The sequence below is a fragment of the Phaethon aethereus genome, assembly GCF_964289735.1.
Source record: "Phaethon aethereus genome assembly, chromosome: Z".
NCBI lineage: Eukaryota > Metazoa > Chordata > Aves > Phaethontiformes > Phaethontidae > Phaethon > Phaethon aethereus.
In genome coordinates, this window is record NC_138577.1 from 38,260,459 (window position 1) to 38,283,499 (window position 23,041).

Genomic DNA, 23,041 nt, shown 5'->3' on the forward strand with positions numbered 1-23,041 from the left:
GTTCTGTTCAGCTGTTCCTTTGAAGTTTATTTAGTGCACACTGTTCACATTCAATATTCCTTACTGCAAAGTTTTTTGGTTTTAAGTTAGGGTGGCTTTTTCATTCCTATGTCATCTACCGTTCTTTCAGCAGAGACAGAAATGTTGCCAAACTTAGTTATGTAAGGAGTGGTAACTTCACTAACATGAGTGCAACCTGGGATTGACTTTACTCTTCCTTGGACATCTTTGCAAGTAGTCTCTGAAATAATTGAAGGTGCTTTGATGTTCATCTGAACTGCTTATTCAATTAAGAGATCATTTGTACCTGAGTATCTATGTTCTTGTTAGGAAAGCAACTTAAAGTTCATTGAAACTTTGTATGTTATATATTATCAAAAGGTCAATTTCTGTGACGCTTGGCAAAATTTGGGTAGAAGCTACATTGCCAGAGGCTTGATACATGCTGGATGCTCAGCAAAAATCACAGGAAACGTGTGAGCATTTCTGTCTTGTTGTATTGTTCATATACGTATATTTTGTACATATTTGTTCATTAGGAACAATTCAGTATGTGTTATTGTAGTTTTCCCATTTTTGTAATTTTTTTGTAATGGAGGAATGGTGTGCTTAGAAGTCTATGTGTCTGAAAGTTATGCACTATTCTGTCCTTTTGTGATGCCGTATACTGTTCCCCATCTGGGACTTGGAGTATGTGGGAACCTCCAGGATGGGAAAACAGGCAGCTGCCACTGCTTGTACTGAGTCTTGTGATGTTAGTGCTTCTTGGAGTCATGCAGTAGCCTAAGTGTCTCAACTCTTCTAATAAATAAATAAATAAGCAGAAAACCCAACAGCTACTTCTGTATTCTTGTATCTGGGACAGTAAAGGGAAAAGTTAAGGAAGCCTGATGGTAAGCAAATCCAAATCATTAAACCGTCAGACAAAGCTGAATTTAACAAAGCTCATGAGCTCATAAATCAGCATCAGAAACTTTGATTGTTTCTTTAACTGAGTGTTTTCAGGTGGAACACTATTGGCAGTTTGTTATATTTGGACTTCTCTGACTACATGGCCCTTAGACTAATTTGTTAGTCATTAGTGTATAAATATGCAGTGAATTGTGTATTACAGATATGAAAAATATTCAAGCACTAGTACCGGTTCAGTTCTGCTCCCCATATTGCTGATTAACTGAGAGATTTGAATTAAAATTATTTTAAAATTAGAATTGGACATGGTTTATTAGATTTACTGGTTTATTCCTCCATGATGGTTCAAAGATTTCCTTAAAGTGGAGTCATTTAGAGTGTAAGAACTGATGACTTACTGTCCTTCTACATAATTGAAAAGAAATCACATTACCATTGCTATTATTTAGTGACTTTTTGTTTGGCTTTGTGTTTTTCCTTTGGGCTCTCAACATAAAGACAAGACTTTTTTAGATGTTAAAAATACTCAGAATCCATGTTCTGTATAGATCCAAATGCTTTTTGGAAGTCTACAGCAGTTTTTCAAATCTTAAAAACATTTTCATTTTCCATGCTGTTTCTGCCTGAGAAGAAGCAGTAGGTCATGTGTGGTTCACATTGTGACTTTTCAGGTGGCATGGTAAGGCATTTTCAGGAGATTGTGACTTTCTTGAGGACACATGAAAAAAGTGCACGCTTTTTCTAGTCTTTCATACTACTTACATAGAAATCCAGGATCTTAAGTGGCATAAGGTGATAGCCACAATGAGAGGTTGTACTTTTTTTTTTTAAAAACCAAGAAGGTGGATAGCCATCTTTTTGGCCTGAATGGAGTAAATTAATTAGTGTGATGCTTACTGTTTGTCTTTCAACTTAATTCCTAGCTGGAATTGAACTTACTTCTAGCGATTCTCCTCAGTAAAGACTTGGATACTGATGTGAAGTCATTTGCATTCTTACTTATAATATGTATTGCTTAGTTTTGGTGTTGCTTCAAAAAATGAATGTGGTCATGCACCATAGTGCACCATAATCCAGTTAGTTATTATCTGTTTGCTTGCATGCACTAGGGTCACTTCTAGTTTTGAAAAGAGTCCTTGCACTGCTAACCCAATTTGGTTAGAGGAAGATGATGTTCCTTTCAATGAGTTTTTAAAGAACAGTTTGTACCGTCTTTCTTTCTACACAAAGTTTTTTGTTAATTGTTTGGAAATACCAGAAATGAAGTCTCCGTGTCAACACTTTAAAAGTAGTGTACATCCTACAAGGGCAGTTAGATGACATTTATCTGGTTCTATGAAAGACAAAGTCTTTCTGCTGTAGTCCAGTTTGCATAAGCTGATAATAGTTTTGAATTGTAAAATCTTTGTGTCCAGAGCCTTTTTTTAATTTACTTTCTAACTCAATCAGAAAGCTAGTTGGATTTGTTAGTGGTGTGCATTCTTACAGTAGGCAGGCGAATTTTTCTGGGTTTAAAGCAGCACCTTGATAAGGCATCAGTTTACCATAAAGTTTTCTTCCTTGCTTGGTTGAAGAAGTTGATGGCATTCAAAGATGTACATATATGTAAACTAGAATTTACAACAGTTGAAAGAGGAAGGTTTTTTTTTTTAAACCAGCAATCATAAAACCCCTCACTTCTCACTTGCTCAGCATTGTTCTTATATTTTCTCCGAAGTTCAGCATTGCCTCACTTCTCTATGCAATTTTAAAATTCAAAATATGTGCATTACTAAGTTCGGTGAAAAGACACATCAGAACTTAAAAAAATCTTTAGGACTTTCCTCATAAATCATTGAGAAAATACGTACAACTATCTCATATTCTATAACCATTGTTAAAGTTTGTTAAATCCATAATTCGGTGTATTTGACTGTTATGGTGTTAATCTTGATAAAATATTTTAGACTTAGTACACTGATAAATCTTGATAAAAGTCTGCTGGCTTTAGAGACCTCTTTTGTTTTCATATTGAAGATAGTTGTGGTTGTGTTCTGAAGAGAGAGAAACATATTAAGATGGAGTGATTGCCATGCACTGGAACTGATACTGCTTGTAAAATTCAAGTCTGCTTCCTAGAAGGCAAAACTGATAGGGAGTAAATGAAAAGATACCAAAAAGAGAAAAAGCAATATCTGCTTCTGAGATTTACTGTAATGATACAGTATGTGGTCTTTATTGGCTTTTGTGAGGCCTGTCACACTTTTTGTTTTGTTGAGCTGTTTTGTGTCTGAGATGACCGTTGATTTTAGTGGTTTCAAGTCATGGGCTCACAGTACTGTGACCAAAGGTGAAACCTGTTCTTACTCATAAAAAATGAGCAAGGGAAAGTAGCAATTAAGTGGGAAAGCTGTGAAAAAACCAAACAGTGGAGGTGAAGTTAGGAACTCAGGCTTTATGTTTCATTTGATAATCAGAATTAAGATACAGTTGTGCAGACATACTGTGGTGTTTGTTTAGCCAATTTTAGTGATGTTCTGGTTAACTAATGATACTTGTGGTATCGAAATAGATTTAGGTTCCAGAAGCTTAGGAGAAGAAGGAGGCAGGGAAATGGATAGCTGTAACAGTGTTGGTTTTCCTTTTATGTCATGTGTTGTCCTCATGCAAATAATTCCTCTTTAACGTTGAAAAACTAGTAAAAGGTAGACTAAGCTGCTTTGATTTTTACCTCTTGAATAGACATAGCTGCTAATATTGTGGTTTTGGCTTATTAATTTCTAATTTTATATGTTAGGCTGTTTTTAGCAGGTTTAGTCTTAGTCCAGTCCATGGTTTATGTACATATGCCTTTTTACTGTTCTCTTTGTCTTCATCTTTTGCTGGTGGTTCTTTTTTTTACCCCTAACAATTTTATGTAATTAAACACATTATGGTTTTAGTTTGTGACATAACTGCATCAAATATTGATGCTTCCAGTAATAAAACTGTATTGGAATAAAAATGCACCAGTGCAAAATAACTTATGTGTAGTAGAAAATAGAAATCTGGAAAAGCTATTAGCTGACATCTAGTTTTCACAAAGTTTCTTTAGTGTATTATTAAAGAACATTGTTTTTTTGCTCTCACTTGAGAATTTTTTCAAAGGCTTTTATGTAAGACAGGTTAGCTGAGCATATGTTAGAAGACTGATTTGCTGTCAGTTTTGAAAAAAAAATGTAAGAGCTGCATATGGTAAAAGAATGTTGAAGCATGTATTACAGGCTCAATGTTTATTGACAGAAATTGTGTCCTGCTGCTAGAAGTACCAGTAATTGATATAGCAAAAGGCAGCCTTGTATGAATAATGTCGATTTCTGCTGCCTTATATCATGTTGCATACACCTTTATTGTTGATTGTAGGTCTTTGTCTTCAAAATTCTACATGATTAAAACTTTATTTATGCGAGAGAACTGTTTGCCATGTGTTTTTTTTAATTCACAGGACAGTGAGTAACTTATATGGAAGCCTCACTAAAATGGAGGGAGGGGGTTTTGTGATTTTCTTTTGAATATGCACAGTATAACTTTTTTTTTCTATGAAAGGCGTAGCATTTCATAGACAAAATGGCAAAAGACGTACAACATTTGATGTATTCGTGTCTTTTTTCCTGTTTCTAAGGCTGATAAAGAATTTGTGTGGTCTCTGTGGAAACGTCTCCAAGTGTCAAGTCCAGATCTTACTCAAGCTGTCAGCTTGGTTGTGGAAAGGTGAGTTTAAAGATTTAACATGATACTAAAATGAAAAACAAATTAAAAAAAACGTGCAGATACCATACTCCTTATCTTTTAAGTTGAGAACTATGTAGGTTTTTAAAAATGTAATACAAAAATTCCGTTGTTAGATTTTGTCAAGAGTACCTACAATATGTTACAAGCTTCCTTTTTTGTTATAGGTTGGTGTACTTCTGTTTTCACTGAGGTTCCTGGGCTGCTGTTGAATTCAATTTTTAAATCATAAATGCACTGCGTATTTTATTTTTCTGTTGAAAGTGCAGGAGGAGGTAAAGGACATTTTCCAGTGTTGTAAGTGGTTGGATAACAGGCACACAATTTACATATGTAAATACACATTCTTTAAGAAGTGAAATGCTAAGATGTGGTAAGAGAAGAGATGACTATGCAGTTTCATTATTACTCTGAGGATATTAATGATGGCAGTTTCCTCATGGTACTTATGTATTACCATGTGATTGCTATAAATGTTAGTTAATCATCACAGTATGTGATTGATTATTTTAGAATGCTAATATTTACAAATTCATAATTTTTGTAGGCCAAAGATAGGGAGAATGTAAATGAGCTGGTAACGTGACTGTCAGAATTCAAACACTTGATTCTCTTATGGTCAAAAGATTTGTCTGTTCTGTCTCTCAGGGTGTCACGAGTTCCCTTTTTTAAAATGAAAAAGTGGATTATTTTTCTTTTTTTAAGACTAAAAAAGGATGTCAACTTCAAATGGCTTGCCAACATTATTTCAGAAGCTTGTCATAGAGCCAGGAGGGGTACTAGCTCCTCTGGGTTCCCGTTTAGTGCTTTGATCTTGAAAGACATGTTTTGTTTGTTCACATCTTTCCTTTATGGACTTGATCAGTAAATGTTCTTCCATTTCTGAAAATACAACACTAAGATCTTTAACTGGGAGTGCATTCACTATAGTGTTGTTCCATCTTCTGCATTGCATGAAAATTTTGTCCAACAATACAGTGTCATCACAGAATTGTTTGGGTTAGAAGGGACCTTTAACGGTCAACTAGTCCAACCCCCCTGTAGTGAACAGGGACATCTTCAACTAGATCAGGTTGCTCAGAGCCCTGTCCAGCCTGACCTAGAATGTTTCCAGGGATGGGGCATCTACCACCCCTCTGGTCAACGTGTGCCAGTGTTTCATCACCCTCACTGTGAAAAATTTCTTCCTTCTATCTAGTCTAAATCTACACTCTTTCAGTTTAAAACCATTACCCCTTGTCCTATTGCAACAGGCCCTGCTAAAAAGTTTGTCTCCATCTTTCTTATAAGCCCCCTTTAAGTCCTGGAAGGCTGCAATAAGGGCTTCCCAGAGCCTTCTTTTCTCTGGGATGAAGAAACCCAACTCTCTCAGCCTGTCCTCATAGGAGAGGTGTTCCAGCCCTCTGATCATTTTTTGTGTCCCTCCTCTGGACCTGCTCCAACAGGTCCATGTCTTTCCTGTGCTGAGGGTTCCAGAGCTGGACACAGTACTCCAGGTGGCATCTGATGAGAGTGGAGTAGCGGGGCAGAATCGCTTCCCTCGACCTGGTGGCCACGCTGCTTTGGATGCAGCCCAGGATACGGTTGGCCTTTTGGGCTGCGAGTGCACATTGACAGCTCATGTCCAACTTTTCATCCAGCAGTACCCCCTAGTCCTTCTTGGCAGGGCTGCTCTCAATCCCTTCACCCCTTGGTCTCCCAGCCTGTATTGATACTGGGGGTTGTCCTGACCCAGGTGCAGGACCGTGCACTTGGCCTTGTTGAACCTCATGAGGTTGACACGGGCCCATTCCTTGAGCTTGTGCAGGTCCCTGTGGATGGCATCCCATCCCTCAGGTGTGTCAACTACATCACTCAGCTTGGAGTCATCTGCAAACTTGCTGAGGGTGCACTTGATCCCACTGCCTATGTCATTGATGAAGATATTCAGCAGTACAGGTCCCAGCATGGATCCCTGAGGGACACCACTCAGCACCTGTCTCCATTTGGACATTGAGCCATTGACCACTACCCTCTGGATGTGACCATCCAACAAATTCCTCATCCACCCAAGAGACCACCCATCACATCCGTCTCTCTCCACTTTAGAAAGAAGGATGTTGTGGGGGACTGTGTCAAAGGCACGTAACTAGATCATATGACTAGAAGTAATTTTCTAAAGTTTCTTTCACATTCAAGGGAAGAAACGCATGCAGCTTGTTTTCAGCCTGCTGTTACTTGAGACTTCACATGTCACCAACACTGGTGTCAAATAACTTCAGGCTCTGTACTGGGACACTAAAGAGAGAAGTAGCTAGGAGTGTTATGACAGTGTATTACTTTCATATTGCTTGCATGTTTTGATTTGGCAAGTAATTTTAATATAAGACGACGACTTAGGAACAGATTTCATGTTGAAATGCAGATTCTTACTGACTTGTTTCATGATAAAATTTGATCAAATTCTCATGAGGACAGTGGTGGTAGTATCAGTCTTCCCTATTCAAACGTTAAAAAAATATGTAGCTACAATATTTAATGTATGTAAACATATATTACATGTATATAAGCATGAGGATATTGAAAACATTAAAAAATGTTTTGCCTTAACCTCATTTTATAGGTAGCTGAACAATATGGAGAATTTTAGCTCATTCATATGAAGCTTAATAAGGTAGAAACAGAGATGTTCAAGCTTATATTACCATTTTGATTCATGATGCATATAAAAAATAATCGCGATATTAGGGCAAATCGAAGTATAGGGATGTTGGAAAGCATACATTTAAACAATGTTAAATACATTGAATTATTTGGAATTCTTGAATTGTATGCTGGCATAAGATACGGTCTGTCTTCCTTGTTTATTCTTCTTCATGTCTAGGAATGTTTTTATGCTTGGTAGTTATCCCTTGCTTTAAATTATTTTATACTTTTGTTAGACCATAAATTCATAACTGTGTGTGCTTCACCCTGACTGATACAATGAACTTGGGGCTTTTAGATACTGCCTTGATGCCCACAAGCATGATAATGAGCTGGTTTTTTTTACCATGGTAGGAAATATTTGTGAAACCCTTTTAATGTAGTGTTCAGCCTATCAGAAGAGCTGCTACAGAAAGTTTGTGTATAACAATAGTCTATGATATGGGAAGGTAATGATATATTCTGTGCACGTGCTTTGTACTTTGTGTAGTGGCTGGTGATTGGTACTCTTATGCAAAAGCGTGACAACAGACTTTTATGGTTCTTTGTCTAGTTTTTTATGTCCTCTTTCAGAATAATACTTTAGAACACCTCTCATGAACTCAGGGCTATATATCTATATCATACCTTTCCCTTGCTTCTCAGAGTTATGGAATTAAGAAAGAAGAAATTGCTTCCACAGCATCTTTTTAGGTGTTATCATTACCCCAGAGAATCCTGGAATAGGTTTGGATAAAACCCATTCAGTATATAGAAGTTGTATTAATCATGATTTTGAACTTTGGGGTTGCACAGATGGAGCAACAGTGTGTATTTTTCTCTTTAATTGATGTAGCTTCATCTTTTTTGCCTAAGAACAGTCTAATTACTGCTTTGGAAATAATTTCTAGCCCAGCTTTACCTGTGAATCTTCTGCACAACCAAATTATAGCACCATGTATTTTCTCCTAACTTTTTCAGCTATAACTTTCCATGATCTTTTCCTAAGTAGATTGTTTCATGGCTATACCTCTTCACACTTGCATCCTTTCAGAAAAGTTTTTGTCTTTGTACTGCCATGAGGCAGGGACCTTTTTTTTTTTTTTTTTTGGTATCACTACATTGTCAATTTATCTCAATTCCAATAAGTGGATTACATTTCTAGGGAATCTACTACCTAGAACTGCTGCTGTCCAGCAAATTACATGAGAAGTTATTTTCTGGCTTTGTTAGTCTAGGGAGAATATGTGGATTTAAAGGGTAAAGAGATTACCAAGTAACAATTACAAGCAAAATGGTTCCTGAAGCATGTCACTCAGCAGATCTGTGCTGCTCACCGCCTATTTTTCTGTATTCTGCACAATTGTATCAATAGCTGGAAATTGAAAATTTACACTGTAATCTAACAAAAAACCAGCTTGAGTCATCTTAGAGACTTTTTTTCCCCTTCTCATCTATATTAGGAGCAACATTGACCCAGTCCTATCCAAGTTGATAATGTTTTCCATCTTGTTCTGGCTTGCTAGGAGTTTTTGAGATAGATAGAATAAAATGGATTTAAGGCTTTGTTGTTTCTGCCTGGGACTGTGTGACATGGATACCACCAGTGTTTGCAAAGCTTCATTTTTCAGTGTGTTCTTTCCACCTAAAATTCCATAACTGAGAAACTTTCAGTGCCCAGCAAGTCTTTCTTATAGACTACTTGAGATCGGAAACCGGCTACATAATGGAAGCAGACAGAATCTGAGAAAGCATAGTCATGTGTATCCTAGTTCATATATATAATGAATCAAACAGTATTGTCCAGTGGATTTCAGCCTTTAAATTGACAAAAGGAACAGATAGACTTTCTTCAGGAGGTTACAGTGTGACAAGAATAAAAAGATGCAAGCGTAAAAATAGAAAATGTTCACTTACAACGTTGTACACCATGAATGTGTGATGAAGCAAAGAGAAAAAATATATATTAGGAGAAATTGAGTGGGCAGTACTAGCTATACAGTCAAGTGATTTATATTTGTAGCATCAATTTATATTTGTAGCATTAGACAGTTCCTTATAGTATCTTTTTCTCAAATAAACCAGGAAAATGTAAAAGGCATAATTTGGGGGTCATGGCAGGGAATTAATAGTAAGTTTCCATTATTTGTCTGCTATTTTGAAGTTCTTTAATGGTCCCAAAATAGAAGTTCACCTGCCCTAAAATTGTAAAAATGTATCTGTTATCTTTTTATGCCTGTGCTGTTGATTCCTGTACTACACCAATGATAATTTACTTTTCAGCAGTCTGTGCAGTTCTTGCTGGATAACTGTAACTATATTCCCATTTTAATAATCAGATATAAACAAAAAATTATCTTTACTGTGCAAATGAGAAATGCCTTTGGGATATGGAAAAGCCTCCAGGTATTTTCAAACAAGCCATTGTAAAAGTACTACTCATGTTAGTATACTTTCCAGCTACTTTAAATACTATTGATCTCAGTATTATGTAAAGAGTATGCTATTTCTAGTTCACTGCCTTTTGAAACATTTTTTTTTTTGATGATGAGTTAAAAAAAAAGGGGCTAGAAAGTACCTTTTACAGGTAAAGACGTGTAAAGTCATACAGAGTTGGGGTTCAGATAAGAGTGTCAGAGGTTTTGAAATACTTTTGTAAACATTGAAAGCTCTCCTTTAAGTCTTTTTCTCTTATAATACATGAAATCTTGACAGGTGAACTGACTCTAATATTCCTTTAGGGCTGTGAGCTGACTCCATTCTTTTTTTCTGGAAGGGAGGTGTAGCAGGATCCATTAATGATCAAACTGTGGAAGTGATACAAGACTTCGTAGATATAAATAGGGATTGTATTATGCTAGATGATACCCTTACACATAGTTATATCTGGCAAGTTTGCCTTACGTAAATGTTTTTCCACACCTAAATTCCAAGTGTGGAATTGTGTCTTGCAAGTCTTAAAAAAGAACAAGAATAGATTTATCATTTCAGGCCACTCTGAGAAACAGTGGCGACCTGAATGTTAGTGCTAGTGATTAAGAGAGAGTTTTGTTGTCTGTCTTCCTGGGGAGTCGTTCTTCCTGGGCAGTTACGTCTGTTTAAAGGTGTACAAATGGACAAAAACATGGCTGAAGGGCGAGGGATTAGAAATAACCAAAGAATTTTTGGAAGGGTAATCATAGGAACTTAGGTTGTGATTTGCTACAACCTGTGAATAGAAAATTGTGGAAGAAGCATTAAACAGGTTGACATACATTCCTCACTGACTGACGATGTGCGTATGTACTAAAAATGACAAATACTTTTTATGTAAAAGGATAAGTGAATGTGCTGTATGAATGAGCAATATAGATTCCTGATGTTAATTGAAAAATAATTAAAAAACTGTATTTTGTGTTTTTTTGAAGGGGTGATAAATAGCTTACAGAAGCTTTCTTAAACCACTTAGCATTTTACTCTTGTGCAAATTAACAGGAAACAGAATGACAGGAGAATGAGGAAGTAAACAAGATCTAACATGTTTTTAAAGGCCATTACTGTTTTGTCACTGAGTTTAAAGTAAAGTGGACTCCCTAGTTATTATCACTCAATAAAGTGTAAGAGCGTAAGGGTACAACCTCTCTATCTAAGGTCAAATAATTGTCATTTTCTACAGTTGAAAGTTTAATATCCTGTTTCATTAAAAATTCTCAGAACATTGAACATAAGTCAACATTCCATGGAGAAGAAGGTATTATGCAGCTTGTGTGTGTGCATATCTGCATATCGGAGCACAAAATATTGACATGATAATTGCAGTCAAGCCTGATTGAACAGTGGCCTCTGGGAATTCAGCTGGTGTTGTACCAACTGGATGGCTGCTCAGGACACAGTTTGAAATGCAAGGTGCAAGTTAGCACTTTATTCAGCACAGGCAGGCATCATTTAAAAATCCTTGGGGGAAACCCTGGTGATGTGCAGATGTTAAAGCAGTCTGTTCTGAAGTGCTGAGATTTTGAACTCTGTAAGAGACTTGTGTATTTTAGATGAAAAATGTTTGCAAAATTATTAGGGAAGAATGTCACTATTTTTTTTACTACTCTAGTGTAAAAATATGTTTAGTATTTTATGTACATTGCTTAAAATAAGAGGCTTTAATAAATCATCTAATGCATTAAATCAATCAAGTTAAAAGATGCAAGAAAAATTACATTTCTGTAATGATGCTTTTCCGTTTTGATACATATTATGGAACATAGAACTGACTCTATAAATAATTTACCAAGGAAATAATTTCATGTTACAATTTTTCTTTAATTAGATCTTGAATTATTTTTGTAAAGAAGCAAAAATAGGCATATGCAATTTTGCTATTGAAAATAACTGCTGTCTTAGAAAAGTGCAAAATGTGGGGTATCAATTTAAATTCTTTTTTGCTCCGTGCTATCTAAATCTTTTAAAAATACTATTTGTAAGTATGAAAAGAAAAAAAATACTATAATGTGTATCAGTTACAATTCATCGTGAAGTGTAAGGATCTCCTAGAATCTGAGGTGAAAATAAACTCAGTTAAATGAGAATTCTTTAGTGCTTTTTTTTTTTTTTTTTTGTTATCCCTTCCTAATAGGTACAGGGAAACACAGTAAGGTTTCTAATTGGAAAATCAAGGCATGGGCTCTGTTTCTGCTAAATGCTGACTATGCAGCCACATAGTTGTGTGTTGTACTGGCTGTACACAGTAAATTACAGTATTGGTGCTGTATTTACAGTAACATTGACAGCGTGTGCTCTACAACTTCACATTGCATGTGAGAGATTCATTATCTATTTAATACCAACATTGAATCTGTGCACTTGTGGAAGTCTGTCTGTAAAATAGTTGGAAGTTGGAAGACTGGGAGAGGTGATAATCAAATTCAGTGCTGCATCACACAAGCTGGTATTTTGTAGCCTTTCTAATTCAGCATCCCTTTAGATTCAAAGAAACATCTTTCAAAAGTAAACAAGATTTCTAGAAGCAGGTTATTTCTAGTTATATATGTATACTGTTAAAATATAGCTTTTGTACTTTTACCACACAGCCCAAAGTTTGCAGTGTAACCTTAACTTCCTTACCTATTTAAGGCCAAATCTGTACATGTGTTTGATTTTTTTTTTTTAAATCCTGCCATTTTGTAATACTGAGAGGACATAGTCTATGAAACCTCTAAACAGCAAATTCAATTTATTAGTTAAAATTACTTTCATTTGTTTCATGTAGAAATGACATAATTATATACAACTCTGAATTACTTTATCTTGACAAATGGTTAATTGCTTGACTAATTAAAACCTGTGGTAGGCTACAAGATGCCTCTTTTTCCAGAGTACTTTTGCTGAAGATTTTAGGAAGTGTGGTTTTATAACTCCAAGAAACTTCTGTTTTTTAAAATCTTAAGGTTTTTGTAGTGTGTATTCTGTTTTCCTACCTCATTCAGTTAAATGTTTCTTCATACTCTAATGTTTAATTTTTGACAAGCCATTAAAAATGTGCCACACTTCAAAAATATTAACGCCATCCTGTTGTGTGAAGTATAGCATAACACAGAAAAAAAATCATAACACAGGAAAAACGTTAAACTTAATTTCTCAGTTTCCTCATTTTTGTGGGAAGCTAAATCTCCATAATCTTTGTAGCTAAATACACCTGTGTTAGACATTTAAAATAGGTAGTACTCGTGGGAAAACTGATTGGAGCTTAAAACTTGTACAAATTGACAGCCTCTCCTCACTCCATTTTTCATCCTAAAGAAGTCTGCAAATATTCTTAGCTCACATCATTATTGCTCATCAGTGGTTCTAATTAGCTAAACAGGAGTTTGTCTCAGTCATTGATCATCATCAGCTTCTTGACAGTGCCTGAATTTTTTTTTACCCCCATATTCCAGTGGACTTTTTAAAATATAATGTAAATACATAATGGCTCAATTAATAAAGTTTGTTGAAGATTTTTTTTATTAATATTTGTTACCGTTCCAAAAAAGAGAAGGCGACTGCTGCAATTCTTATCTAGTCTCATTTCAAGCTGCAACAGCAGATACAAATATGATATGTAAGCTGCAATCAGTCATACTACCTTCAGTGTTTGTGGGGAACTGTCCTGTAACAAGCATTGGAAGTCATCCTATGCTGCCAAGATAAGCTGCTGGTAAGGTTCCGTATGAGAATTCAATTTATGCTTTAGGCTTCTGCCAATATCCACTGTGTCCTAAAATTCTGATAAATATAATTTTTTCTTTAGCTATGGGTAGTAAAGGGTGAAACTGTTTTTGGGGGCATCAGTACAGCTTGTACTATCTTGTGAGTCTGAAAGAAAACCTCAGAAAAACATCAGAAATCAAAAAAACCCTTGAATTTACTTAAGACTTTTCCCACTCATTACAATGACAATAGATCTGTATTTACAAACTTTGTTCCTCAGCAGCTTTGTTTGAAGGACTGTTTGACTGAGCGTCACAGAGAATCATGGAATCTTTGGGTTGAAAGGGACCTCTAAAAGTCATCTAGTCTAACATCCCTGCAATGAGCAGGGACATTGTTGACTAGATCAGGTTGCTCAGAGCCCCATCCATGCTGACCTTGAATGTTTTCAGGGTGGGGCATCTACCATCTCTCTGGGCAACGTGTGCCAGGGTTTCACCAACCTCATTGTCAAAAATTTTTTCCTTATATCTAGTCAAATTCTATTCTCTTCTAGTTTAAAACCATTACCCCTTGTCCTGTTGCAACAGGCCCTGCTAAAAAGTCTGACCCTGTCTTTCCTATAAGCTCCCTTTAGGTACTGGAAGTCTGCAGTAGGTCTCCAGAGCCTTCTCTGCTCCAGACTCAACAACCCCAACTCTCTCAGCCTGGCCTCATAGGAGAGGTGTTCCACCCCTCTGATCACTTTTGTGGCCCTCCTCTGAACCTGCTCTAACAAGTCCGTGTCTTTCCTGTGCTGAAGACTCCAGAGCTGGATGCAGTACTCTTGTGGGGTCTCATCAGAGTGGAGCAGAATCACCTCCCTCGACTTGCTGGCCACGCTGCTTTGGATGCAGCCCAGGATACAATTGGCCTTCTGGGCTGCGAGTGCACATTGCTGGCTCATGTCCAACTTTTAATCCACTGATACCCTCAAGTCCTTCTTGGCAGGGCTGCTCTCAATCCCTGTACTCAGTCTCCCAGCCTGTACTGATACCAGGGTTTGTCCCGACGCAGGTGCACTTGGCCTTGTTGAACCTCATGAGGTTGACACGGGCCCATTCCTTGAGCTTGTGCAGGTCCCTGTGGATGGCATCCCATCCCTCAGGTGTGTCAACTACACCACTCAGCTTGATGTCATCTGCAACCATGCTAAGGGTGCACTCAGTCCCCTGTGCATAGATGAAGACTTTAAACAGTACAGGTCCCAGCATGGACCCCTGAGGGACACCACTCGTCACCGGTCTCCATTTGGACATTGAGTTTTTGACCACTACCCTCTGGATGCGGCCATCCAACCAATTCCTCGTCCACCCATCAAATCCATCTCTCGCCAATTTAGATAGAAGGATGTTGTGGAGGACCATGTCCAAGGCCTTACAGAAGTTGATATCCATAGTTCTTCCCTTGTCCACTGATTTGTTTGTTCCATCACAGCAGGCCACTAGGTTGATCAGGCAGGACTTGCCCTTGGTGAAGCCATGCTGCCTGTCTTGAATTACCTCCCTGTCCCTAGACTTGTGCTTGTTCACGTTCCTCAGGTGGTCTTGAACCTGATCTTCTCTTACAGTGGGAGGGACTTTACTGTTCCTGTTACCTGGCACAGGAAGTTATCCTTCATATGCTCCAGGAGCTTCCTAGGTTGCCTACAGCTCGCTGTGCTAGTTTTGCAGCAGATGTCAGTGTTTGACGTCCCCCAGCAGGATGAGAGCCTGCAAGCGCGTTGCTTTCTCCATGTGCCTTAGCATAGCTTCTAGGAGGATCTGTTCCATGATCTTCCCAGGCATGAAGGTGAGGCTGACAGGTCAGTAGTTCCCAGGGTCCTGCCTGCTACCTTTTTTAAAAATGTGTGCAACGTTTCCCTTTTTCCAGTCTCCAAGGACTTCACCTGACTGCCATGACTTTTCATATATCATGGGGAGTGGCTTGGCATCTACATCACCAGTTGCCTCAGGATTTGGGGATGCATCTCATCAGGTCCCATAGACTTGTGCATGTTCACGTTCCTCAGGTGGTGGCAAACCTGATCTTCTTTTACGGTGTGAGGGACTTTGCTCCTCCAGTCCCTGTCTTGGCAGTCCATCCGCTCGAGAGGTGTGGGACGAGAGACTGCCAGTGAAGACTGAGGCAAAGAAGTTGTTGCGTACCTCAGCCTTCTCCTCATCTGTTGTTACCAGTTTGCCCATCTTGCTCATCGAGCGGGGCTGGGTATGCTTTCTTTCACCTTCCTTTTCTGGCTGACATACCTATGGAAGCCAGAACCTAACCTATCAAGTTTTTGGGTTTTTACCTAACCCATCAAGTTTTCAGATCAATTAATCTGTTAGAAAACAAGTTTAATCACAGCTGAGTTAAGAGGCTAATTATGCAGTATTTGTATTTAATTGGGCCTGGTTTTAAAAAAGGCTGACTTTGTGAGAGGAGATAGTGGTTAGAGGAGTTGGGAAGATAGTGGCATATTGTGGACAGTAGATATAGAATGAGTGGTTAGAACAATCATTTTACTTAAGTAGAAATATAAAATCAGCTGAATTAAAATGGAGAGGCAAATACATCACTGTGGGAACAAAGAATGGATAGGACATGTCAGCCAGTGGTTAAGGTCAGGATACTTTTGAGGGCTGGAAGTGGTGCTATTCAGTGGTTCATGGGGCTTTTGTGTGTGTGTGTATTATATGCTTATGTATTGTATGATTTGTTCTGGGCCTACACATTACTATTCTAAGTCCTTTGTAGTAAAGAGCTGCTTTGCTTTTTGTCTTTTGAAGCTCTTAAAATTTTGGATCAAGCAGTTATGCATGTGTCTAATCTTAAATTCTTAAGTTGTCTAGCTGTAATTAACACCTGAGGAAACTGGGAGTACTATAATACTTACAGTTAAGACATATATTAATATAGATCCATCACTTCCTCAGATAGATTATGGTGTAATGTGCTTATGGGAGAGAGATACCTTCTTCCAAAAATGTTTGGGTTTTTTGTATTGCAACTTTTATCTTTGAAAAAAGGTAGTTGTTGGTAGCCATTCAGGATCCCACAGCAAAATAATTAAGTATGAAGAAGCATTGGTGTTTTTACACTGGAGCAGTTTTTGGTTCATTCAAGTTGTGGAATAAAGTACAGTACCTATCATGAACAGTATATCTGTTTCTGGAACATGCACCAACTTCTCTGATAAGTCTATTCACAGACATTTTTCCTTACTGACTCCTTTTTAAAGTTACTCAGTATCTTTTAGTACAAAGTTTTATAAGCTTATCAGAAGGTCTCTTGCTGTTTTTCAAAACCTGACCGAGAATGTGACTTCTGAAAACTAGTTATGCACTGTAAGCTGGGCTGGTTAGTTTCATTAACTGTCATGTATTGTGAAACCTGTTGTTTTCTCTCTTGTGCTCCCTTTTTGTCCTTAGTTGTTTTTTTCAAAGGACATCACAGTGTAACCTCTGGAATATATCAGATAACTTCTTTTTTGCATGGATCTCTGTAATTACAGTCTACTTAGTTCAGTTTTAGTAGATGTTCAAAGAGAAACTATGAAAAACTGGCTGTGCTATGTATTTCACTGCTCATGTCTTCCTAGCAATCTATCATGATAATTCCTCGATGCTTCTGATTGCAGATGATCAGATGCTTTAAGGTCAGGATCGGATGTGCATTTTTCTGTTAAGTTTCTGTCTTAGTTAAAATGCTAAATACCTTTCAGACATGAAATGTCTTTCAGAATACTAGTTGAATATTCATGGTTTCACTTTTCTATGCTCATTACAGCTCCTGAATTATTTTCTGTATGGAATTAGATTTTTTTTTTTATGCCATACAACTGCTGAAGTTCCCATATACTTTTGTTTCTTGTAGTTAAATGTAACTTAGATATGTATCTTTTTAGCTAGGTTTTTCTTAGTTTTCTTCCAGTGCTGCAGGACATCAGTGCTGCTGTATCTGCAGCAGGAGGGTGCTACTTACAGTTATGATGCCCTGAGACCTTGGTTTCCAAAAAACTTGCTTTAAATTCCATACCATTTTTATCCTTTATTTACTCAAGACCAGATTAGATATTTTAGCAGACCTAGAACTTTATTTAAAAAAATATGGTATCGGGTGGCCTGTGGGCAGAGTGTAGTTTAGCCTTTAAAAACACTGATAACAGTAGAATATGCAGTAATACACAATAGTAGATCCTTTTTGATCTCTGTTATAAAATGCTTCAACAGATGAAGCCTTTTATGCACAGCTGGATATTCTCATCCACTTTTGATCAGATTTACAAACTCATAGGTACCACTCTTCCATTCCTTTACACCTCTGAAACGTTCCCATTTTGGCAGAGCAAAAGCTGCACAAGTAGGATACTCTGGCTTCCAGGGGTAGCTTATATTCAGCCAGAATTGAAGTTTAACTGTATTCTGAGACCAGGTATAATCTGAATAAGTTTCTGCTTCTCTGTCACCTCTGGTGCTGGGGATGCCTGAAATATTTGGCCATTTTTAGGAAATATATGGTTGTCAGGCCTTTGTCGCAGATATATACGATAGGAACTCTATCTTGTGCTAAGGAATCTCCGTGTATCCTTACTATGACAATGTTTGTTTTCTTTTTGCCTAAAACAAAAGCCCATAAGGTCATCGATGTTTAAAACTCAGTCAAGAAACAGGATAGCAATGAGATGAGGTGGTTTGTTAAACAAAGCATTGATGACTCATCAGCTGGTTTTCTACCAGGTGTTGCAGAGGTGATTATAGCCCTGCACTTGTTAACCACATAGAGACGCTCTGCTTGACCCATTACCCAAGCTTCTGAGCTGTCTGTTTTTTCTCCAATAAAAGTTATAGGTTCTATCCATGTGACAGATAGTAAAACAGTTACCCATGATGTTCAAAAGTGTTGTTTCAGGCATAAAAGTGCCATGTAGTTGAGAGAAGGACTCACAAACTCAAGCAGCCTAGTGGCTCTATCTTGCGAGGAAGGAAAAAAAGCATTTCACTCAGTCTGTGGACAAATACACTTTCTGTATTTGGGAAAGAATGAAACAGATAATTTCAGCTGCTTAAAAATGTATTTTAAGACCTCTTGCTTCTGTTTCTTTTTGAACAAAGTTGTCTTCACTGTTTACAGATGTAATTTGCTGTCACTTGCCATATGCTCCCTGATTAATTCTGCAAGGCCTGTCAGCTTCAGATAATTTAATTTTCTGTGCTTTAAAATGACATTCATTATCAGGACATGAAAAATTCAAATGATTAACTGCAAATTATGACTAATAAAGTGTCTATTTTTTTTGTTTGTTTCCAGAGAAAAGCAGAAAGCTGAAGTCAAGGACAGAAGGGTTTTAGAGATTTTGCAAGCCAAAGACAGCCAAATAGAAACCCTAGAACAGGTTTGTATAATGTTTAAATAGAACAGTTAAGAAAAATTCTATTATTTACATCAAATTTATATTTCCTAAGAGGTGAAAATAGTTTGCTGTTATGTTTTAAGGTGAAAGTTGTAGATGATCCAGAGATTATAACCTTTTGATAAAGTATTAATTAAACTCTTCTGAGTTGTTCAAACAGATGACCTTTCACCTAAAATGTTTCTATGATTTTTAGATGAAACTTTTTCAGAGAGGTTTTATCAACTCATTGCCTTATGGACTCACCATAATGGACTTACCTAAACTTGGATTTTAATCTAGAAGAGTTCTGACTATGTTTAGGTTTGTAATGTGCATGTAGTTTGGAAAGATTTGTCATCCTGACAAATAGAAAAATAAAACATTTCTAGAGTAACGAAGACTAAAATGTAGTATCCTAAAAGCAATACAGCTACGTATTTTAGTGTTATTAACCTGTAACAATATCTATTAACTGTTAGCATAAACTATGAAACAATTCAAACAAATACGAAATGTCATCCATTACGTCTTATGTCATTTGCATTCTCTATTGAACTGTTCACTCAAAACTGAGTGCTGTGTATCAGTAAATAAAATTTAAGTGAAAACCATGTATGAGGCCAATCCATTGGTGAAATTGAGGAAATATGAGCTCATTTTCTAGAAATCAAATAATTCTGGGAAAAGTAATCAAAGCTTTTGAACCCTTCATAGTATTTGAAATATGATATTTATGAAGTCCAACACTAACAAATACTAAATAAACACAAGGGAACAATAAATGTTGCACCTTCCTTTTCTCTGTAAATCTCAAATTACTACTACTTCCTCAAGACTGAGGACAACACAGTGTGCTTTTTCATATTATTAGGAATGTTAATAAGAAAAAAGTCATAATCAGACCAGGTGTGATATAGAGGGAGAGAAAAAGAATTAGCATTACTTCAGAGATAATAAAGCTGATAGCAAAAACACAGACAAGAAGTTGAGCGTGTGCTTTCAGATGTCTAGATCCTGCAGTTTCTGGGGATAAAAGGCTGACTGATACATAGTTTTTCATAGAATCACAGCATCGTTGAGATTGGTGGTCGTCTGATCTACCACTCCTGCTGAAGCAGGGTCACCTAGAGCCAGTTGCCCAGGACCATATCCAGGCAGCTTCCTAATATCTCCAGTGATGGACAGTCTGCAACCTCTCTGAGTAATTTGTGCCAGTGCTCAGTTACTCTCACAGTGGAAAAGTGTTTCCTGATGTTCAGAGGGAACCTGCTTTGTTTCAGTTTGTGCTCATTGCCTCTGGCCCTGTCACTGAGCACCATTGAAAAGAGCCTGGCTCTGTCTTTGCATCCTCTCTTCAGGAATCTCTATACATTGATGAGATTCCCCCGAGCCTTTTCTTCTCCTGGCTACAGAGTCCCAGCTCTCTCAGCTTTTCCTTGTAGGAGAGATGCTTCAGCATGTAAATCATCGTCATGGCCCCTCACTGGACTCTTTCCAGTAGCTCCATCTGTCTCTTGTACTGTGGAGCCCAGAACTGGACACAGTACTCCAGGTGTGGCCTCACTAGCACTGAGTAAAGAAGGATCACCTCCCTCAGCCTGCTGACAATACTTTGCGAAATGCAGCCCAGGGTACCATTTGCCATCTTTGTTGCAATGGTACTTTGCCGGTTCATGGTCAGACCTACGGTCCTTTTCTCCAAAGCTTTTTTCCGGCTGGGCACCCCCCAGCATATTGTGGTGCATGGACCCTGGCATACAAGATTGCATGGTGTTGTTCCTCCCCGGGTACAGGACTTTTCATTTCCCATTGTTGAATTTCATGAGGGTCCTTTCAGCCCATTTCTACAGCCTGTCCAGCTGCTGAACGGCAGCACAACCCTCTGGCATGTCAGGCATTCCTCCCAGTTTTGTGTTATCAGCAAATTTGCTGAGAGTGCACTCTGCCCCATCATGCAGATCATTAGTGAATTTCCACACATTTCTGATGGCCTTCACTAGGGTATTTCTTGAACTGAGGTAAGTTGTGTAGCCAGGGGTGTAAACTCAGGTTTCCAGAGTTTACCTACTCCTGGTTTGTTCAAAATGAACTTGATATACCTACTGCCTGACAAGAAACACCACTGAAATGAGGTCATTCGTCCTTGTATTACAGACGTGGCTGGAGTTTTTGTGTGTTGTCATGTCCTCCTGGCTGTGATTTGGTGTGATGTGTAATGTGTCTGGTGCATGCATGCACATCATTTTCATAAACCAGCAACTCATAATTATTCCTGCATTTCTACCCTAACCTTAGCTGAAAGAGAAAATACCTGTGTAAGAAGTGTAGAAGAGCTTGTGTGCAGTAATGTGCTTTTAAGAAGAGCTGCCTGCTGTGGCAGCTTCTGAACCTGTAGTATGCATCTCCTGGAGATGGCTCTCTGTGGTTTCAGATCAATTTCAGAAACTGAAATTGAAATTGATCAGAAATCTGAAATTGATATAGTGTGATGCAGTTACAATCTGGATGTGGGGAGAGGTTGAAAATATAACTAGAAACAAGGAAAAGTGGCAGCCAGGAAAGGAGAGCTTGGCCACAGGATAGGAGGAATTAACATAGGAGGCGGGCAGAAGCTGCTTTTTTGATGGTCACAACTTTAATGCATGTTGTCATGTAGCTTCCATTAAAGTATCATTGACTTGGGGGGTGGCTGGGGTGTGGGATGGGGTGTGAAGGGCACCAGATGGTGCTAACAACCAGTGCTGTATGTAAAAGCTGTATACGAAGGTGGTGTCATTCTGACCTTCTTGCCTCATCCATTGGGTGGGATGCCAGAGGATTGAAACAAGAGGGGGGATCATTTTGTGAGTTTTTGGAGTGGTTTGGTAATCAAAGACTGGAGCTAGTGTAGAGAACAATGTAGTAAGGAGCTTTCTCATTTGTTTTGTTTTTCTGGATTTATTCTCTCTTTGTTCATCTAAGGAGAAAAAGATATTTTTTGTGTAATTAACACGCAAATAGGTTGCTTACGAAACTGCAAGTTTCAACAGTAATGACCTTGAAGGTACTTTTCTGTAAGGTATAGACAGCAAGACTTCAAGACTTTGTATTGCAGCTTTCCAATCTGTTACTTCTAGGAAGGTGAGGTTATCCTGTCATCTTCTGTTGTTTTTCCCTCTCCTTCATACAAGGTATCAGTTGCCACAATATCATTTGTCATAGGGTATTTATTTACTAGGAATTCCTGAGTGGCCACCAAACAACCAATTGTATGAATCCGTGCTGACTAAGGGAAAAAAGGCAAATAAATGACGTATCTCATAATTTGACATGTATGTAAGCTGATGTTGCTGCCAGAAACAGCAATAAAACCCTAGAAGGAGAACACAAGATAATCTTTCCTCTCTTGTATTCTGCTTAGACTTTGTTGACATACTTAAGAGCCCTTTTAAAATTCTTGTAGATAAGAAAGCATATTTTCAACACCCTAGATGAGATGCATATAGTTATTTAATACTGAGAGCTAAATTAGCTTTATTTGTAATGAGATATTTCAGTTGTTTGAAGGGTTTCCCTTTTAACGGATATTACTGAAAATCAACTAGGATAATTAATTTAGAAACCTATGGCTGAGAAGTAATATGGTCTTTAATCACTTTTGTATGACCTAAACGAGGAAAAACGTGCTCAAATATTCATGAAGATGGGACTTACGGCTGTAAGGGTAAAAATCAGTGTAAATCACAATTTTGCAAAACTTCTGCCGTCTAATATCTTTGGAACAGAGTACATGCATTGAAGTTTTAGGTATTTTAGTATGACTTCACTCTGTTGTGCACCTTTCATAAATTACAATCATGTAATCTTCAGTTTTAGATAAATGTATGAGACCTTTTTTCTTGCCATGAGTTTACTGCATAACTGCATATTATTAAACATTTTAAATGTGAAATAATGTGGAGCATTTCAAAATGTACCATTCAAAGGTTCAAATAAACAGTATATTAAAGCACTTCATTTTTTTCATCTATTACTGCACATAAATTCAGTACAAAATATATTGTATTGGAGTTTTCCATTGTTTTTCCTTTTGTTACTTTTTTTTTAATACATGTCTTTGTATTTGGTTGATTGGTAACTTTTGGTCTTGATAGTCACAGCTGTGCC

At 37.6% G+C, this 23,041-nt stretch overlaps 1 protein-coding gene across 1 annotated transcript in view; it reads left to right on the plus strand.

Annotated features, from left to right (window-relative positions):
- Positions 1-23,041, plus strand: part of CNTLN (centlein) — a gene marked incomplete at both ends in the record, with an annotated part of 207,186 nt that overhangs the window by 12,296 nt on the left and 171,849 nt on the right. Inside the window, 2 exons of the mRNA XM_082013442.1 lie at positions 4,553-4,641; positions 18,811-18,895. Of these exons, the coding sequence (XP_081869568.1) occupies positions 4,553-4,641; positions 18,811-18,895 (174 nt within the window). The remainder of the gene's footprint in view (positions 1-4,552; positions 4,642-18,810; positions 18,896-23,041) is intronic.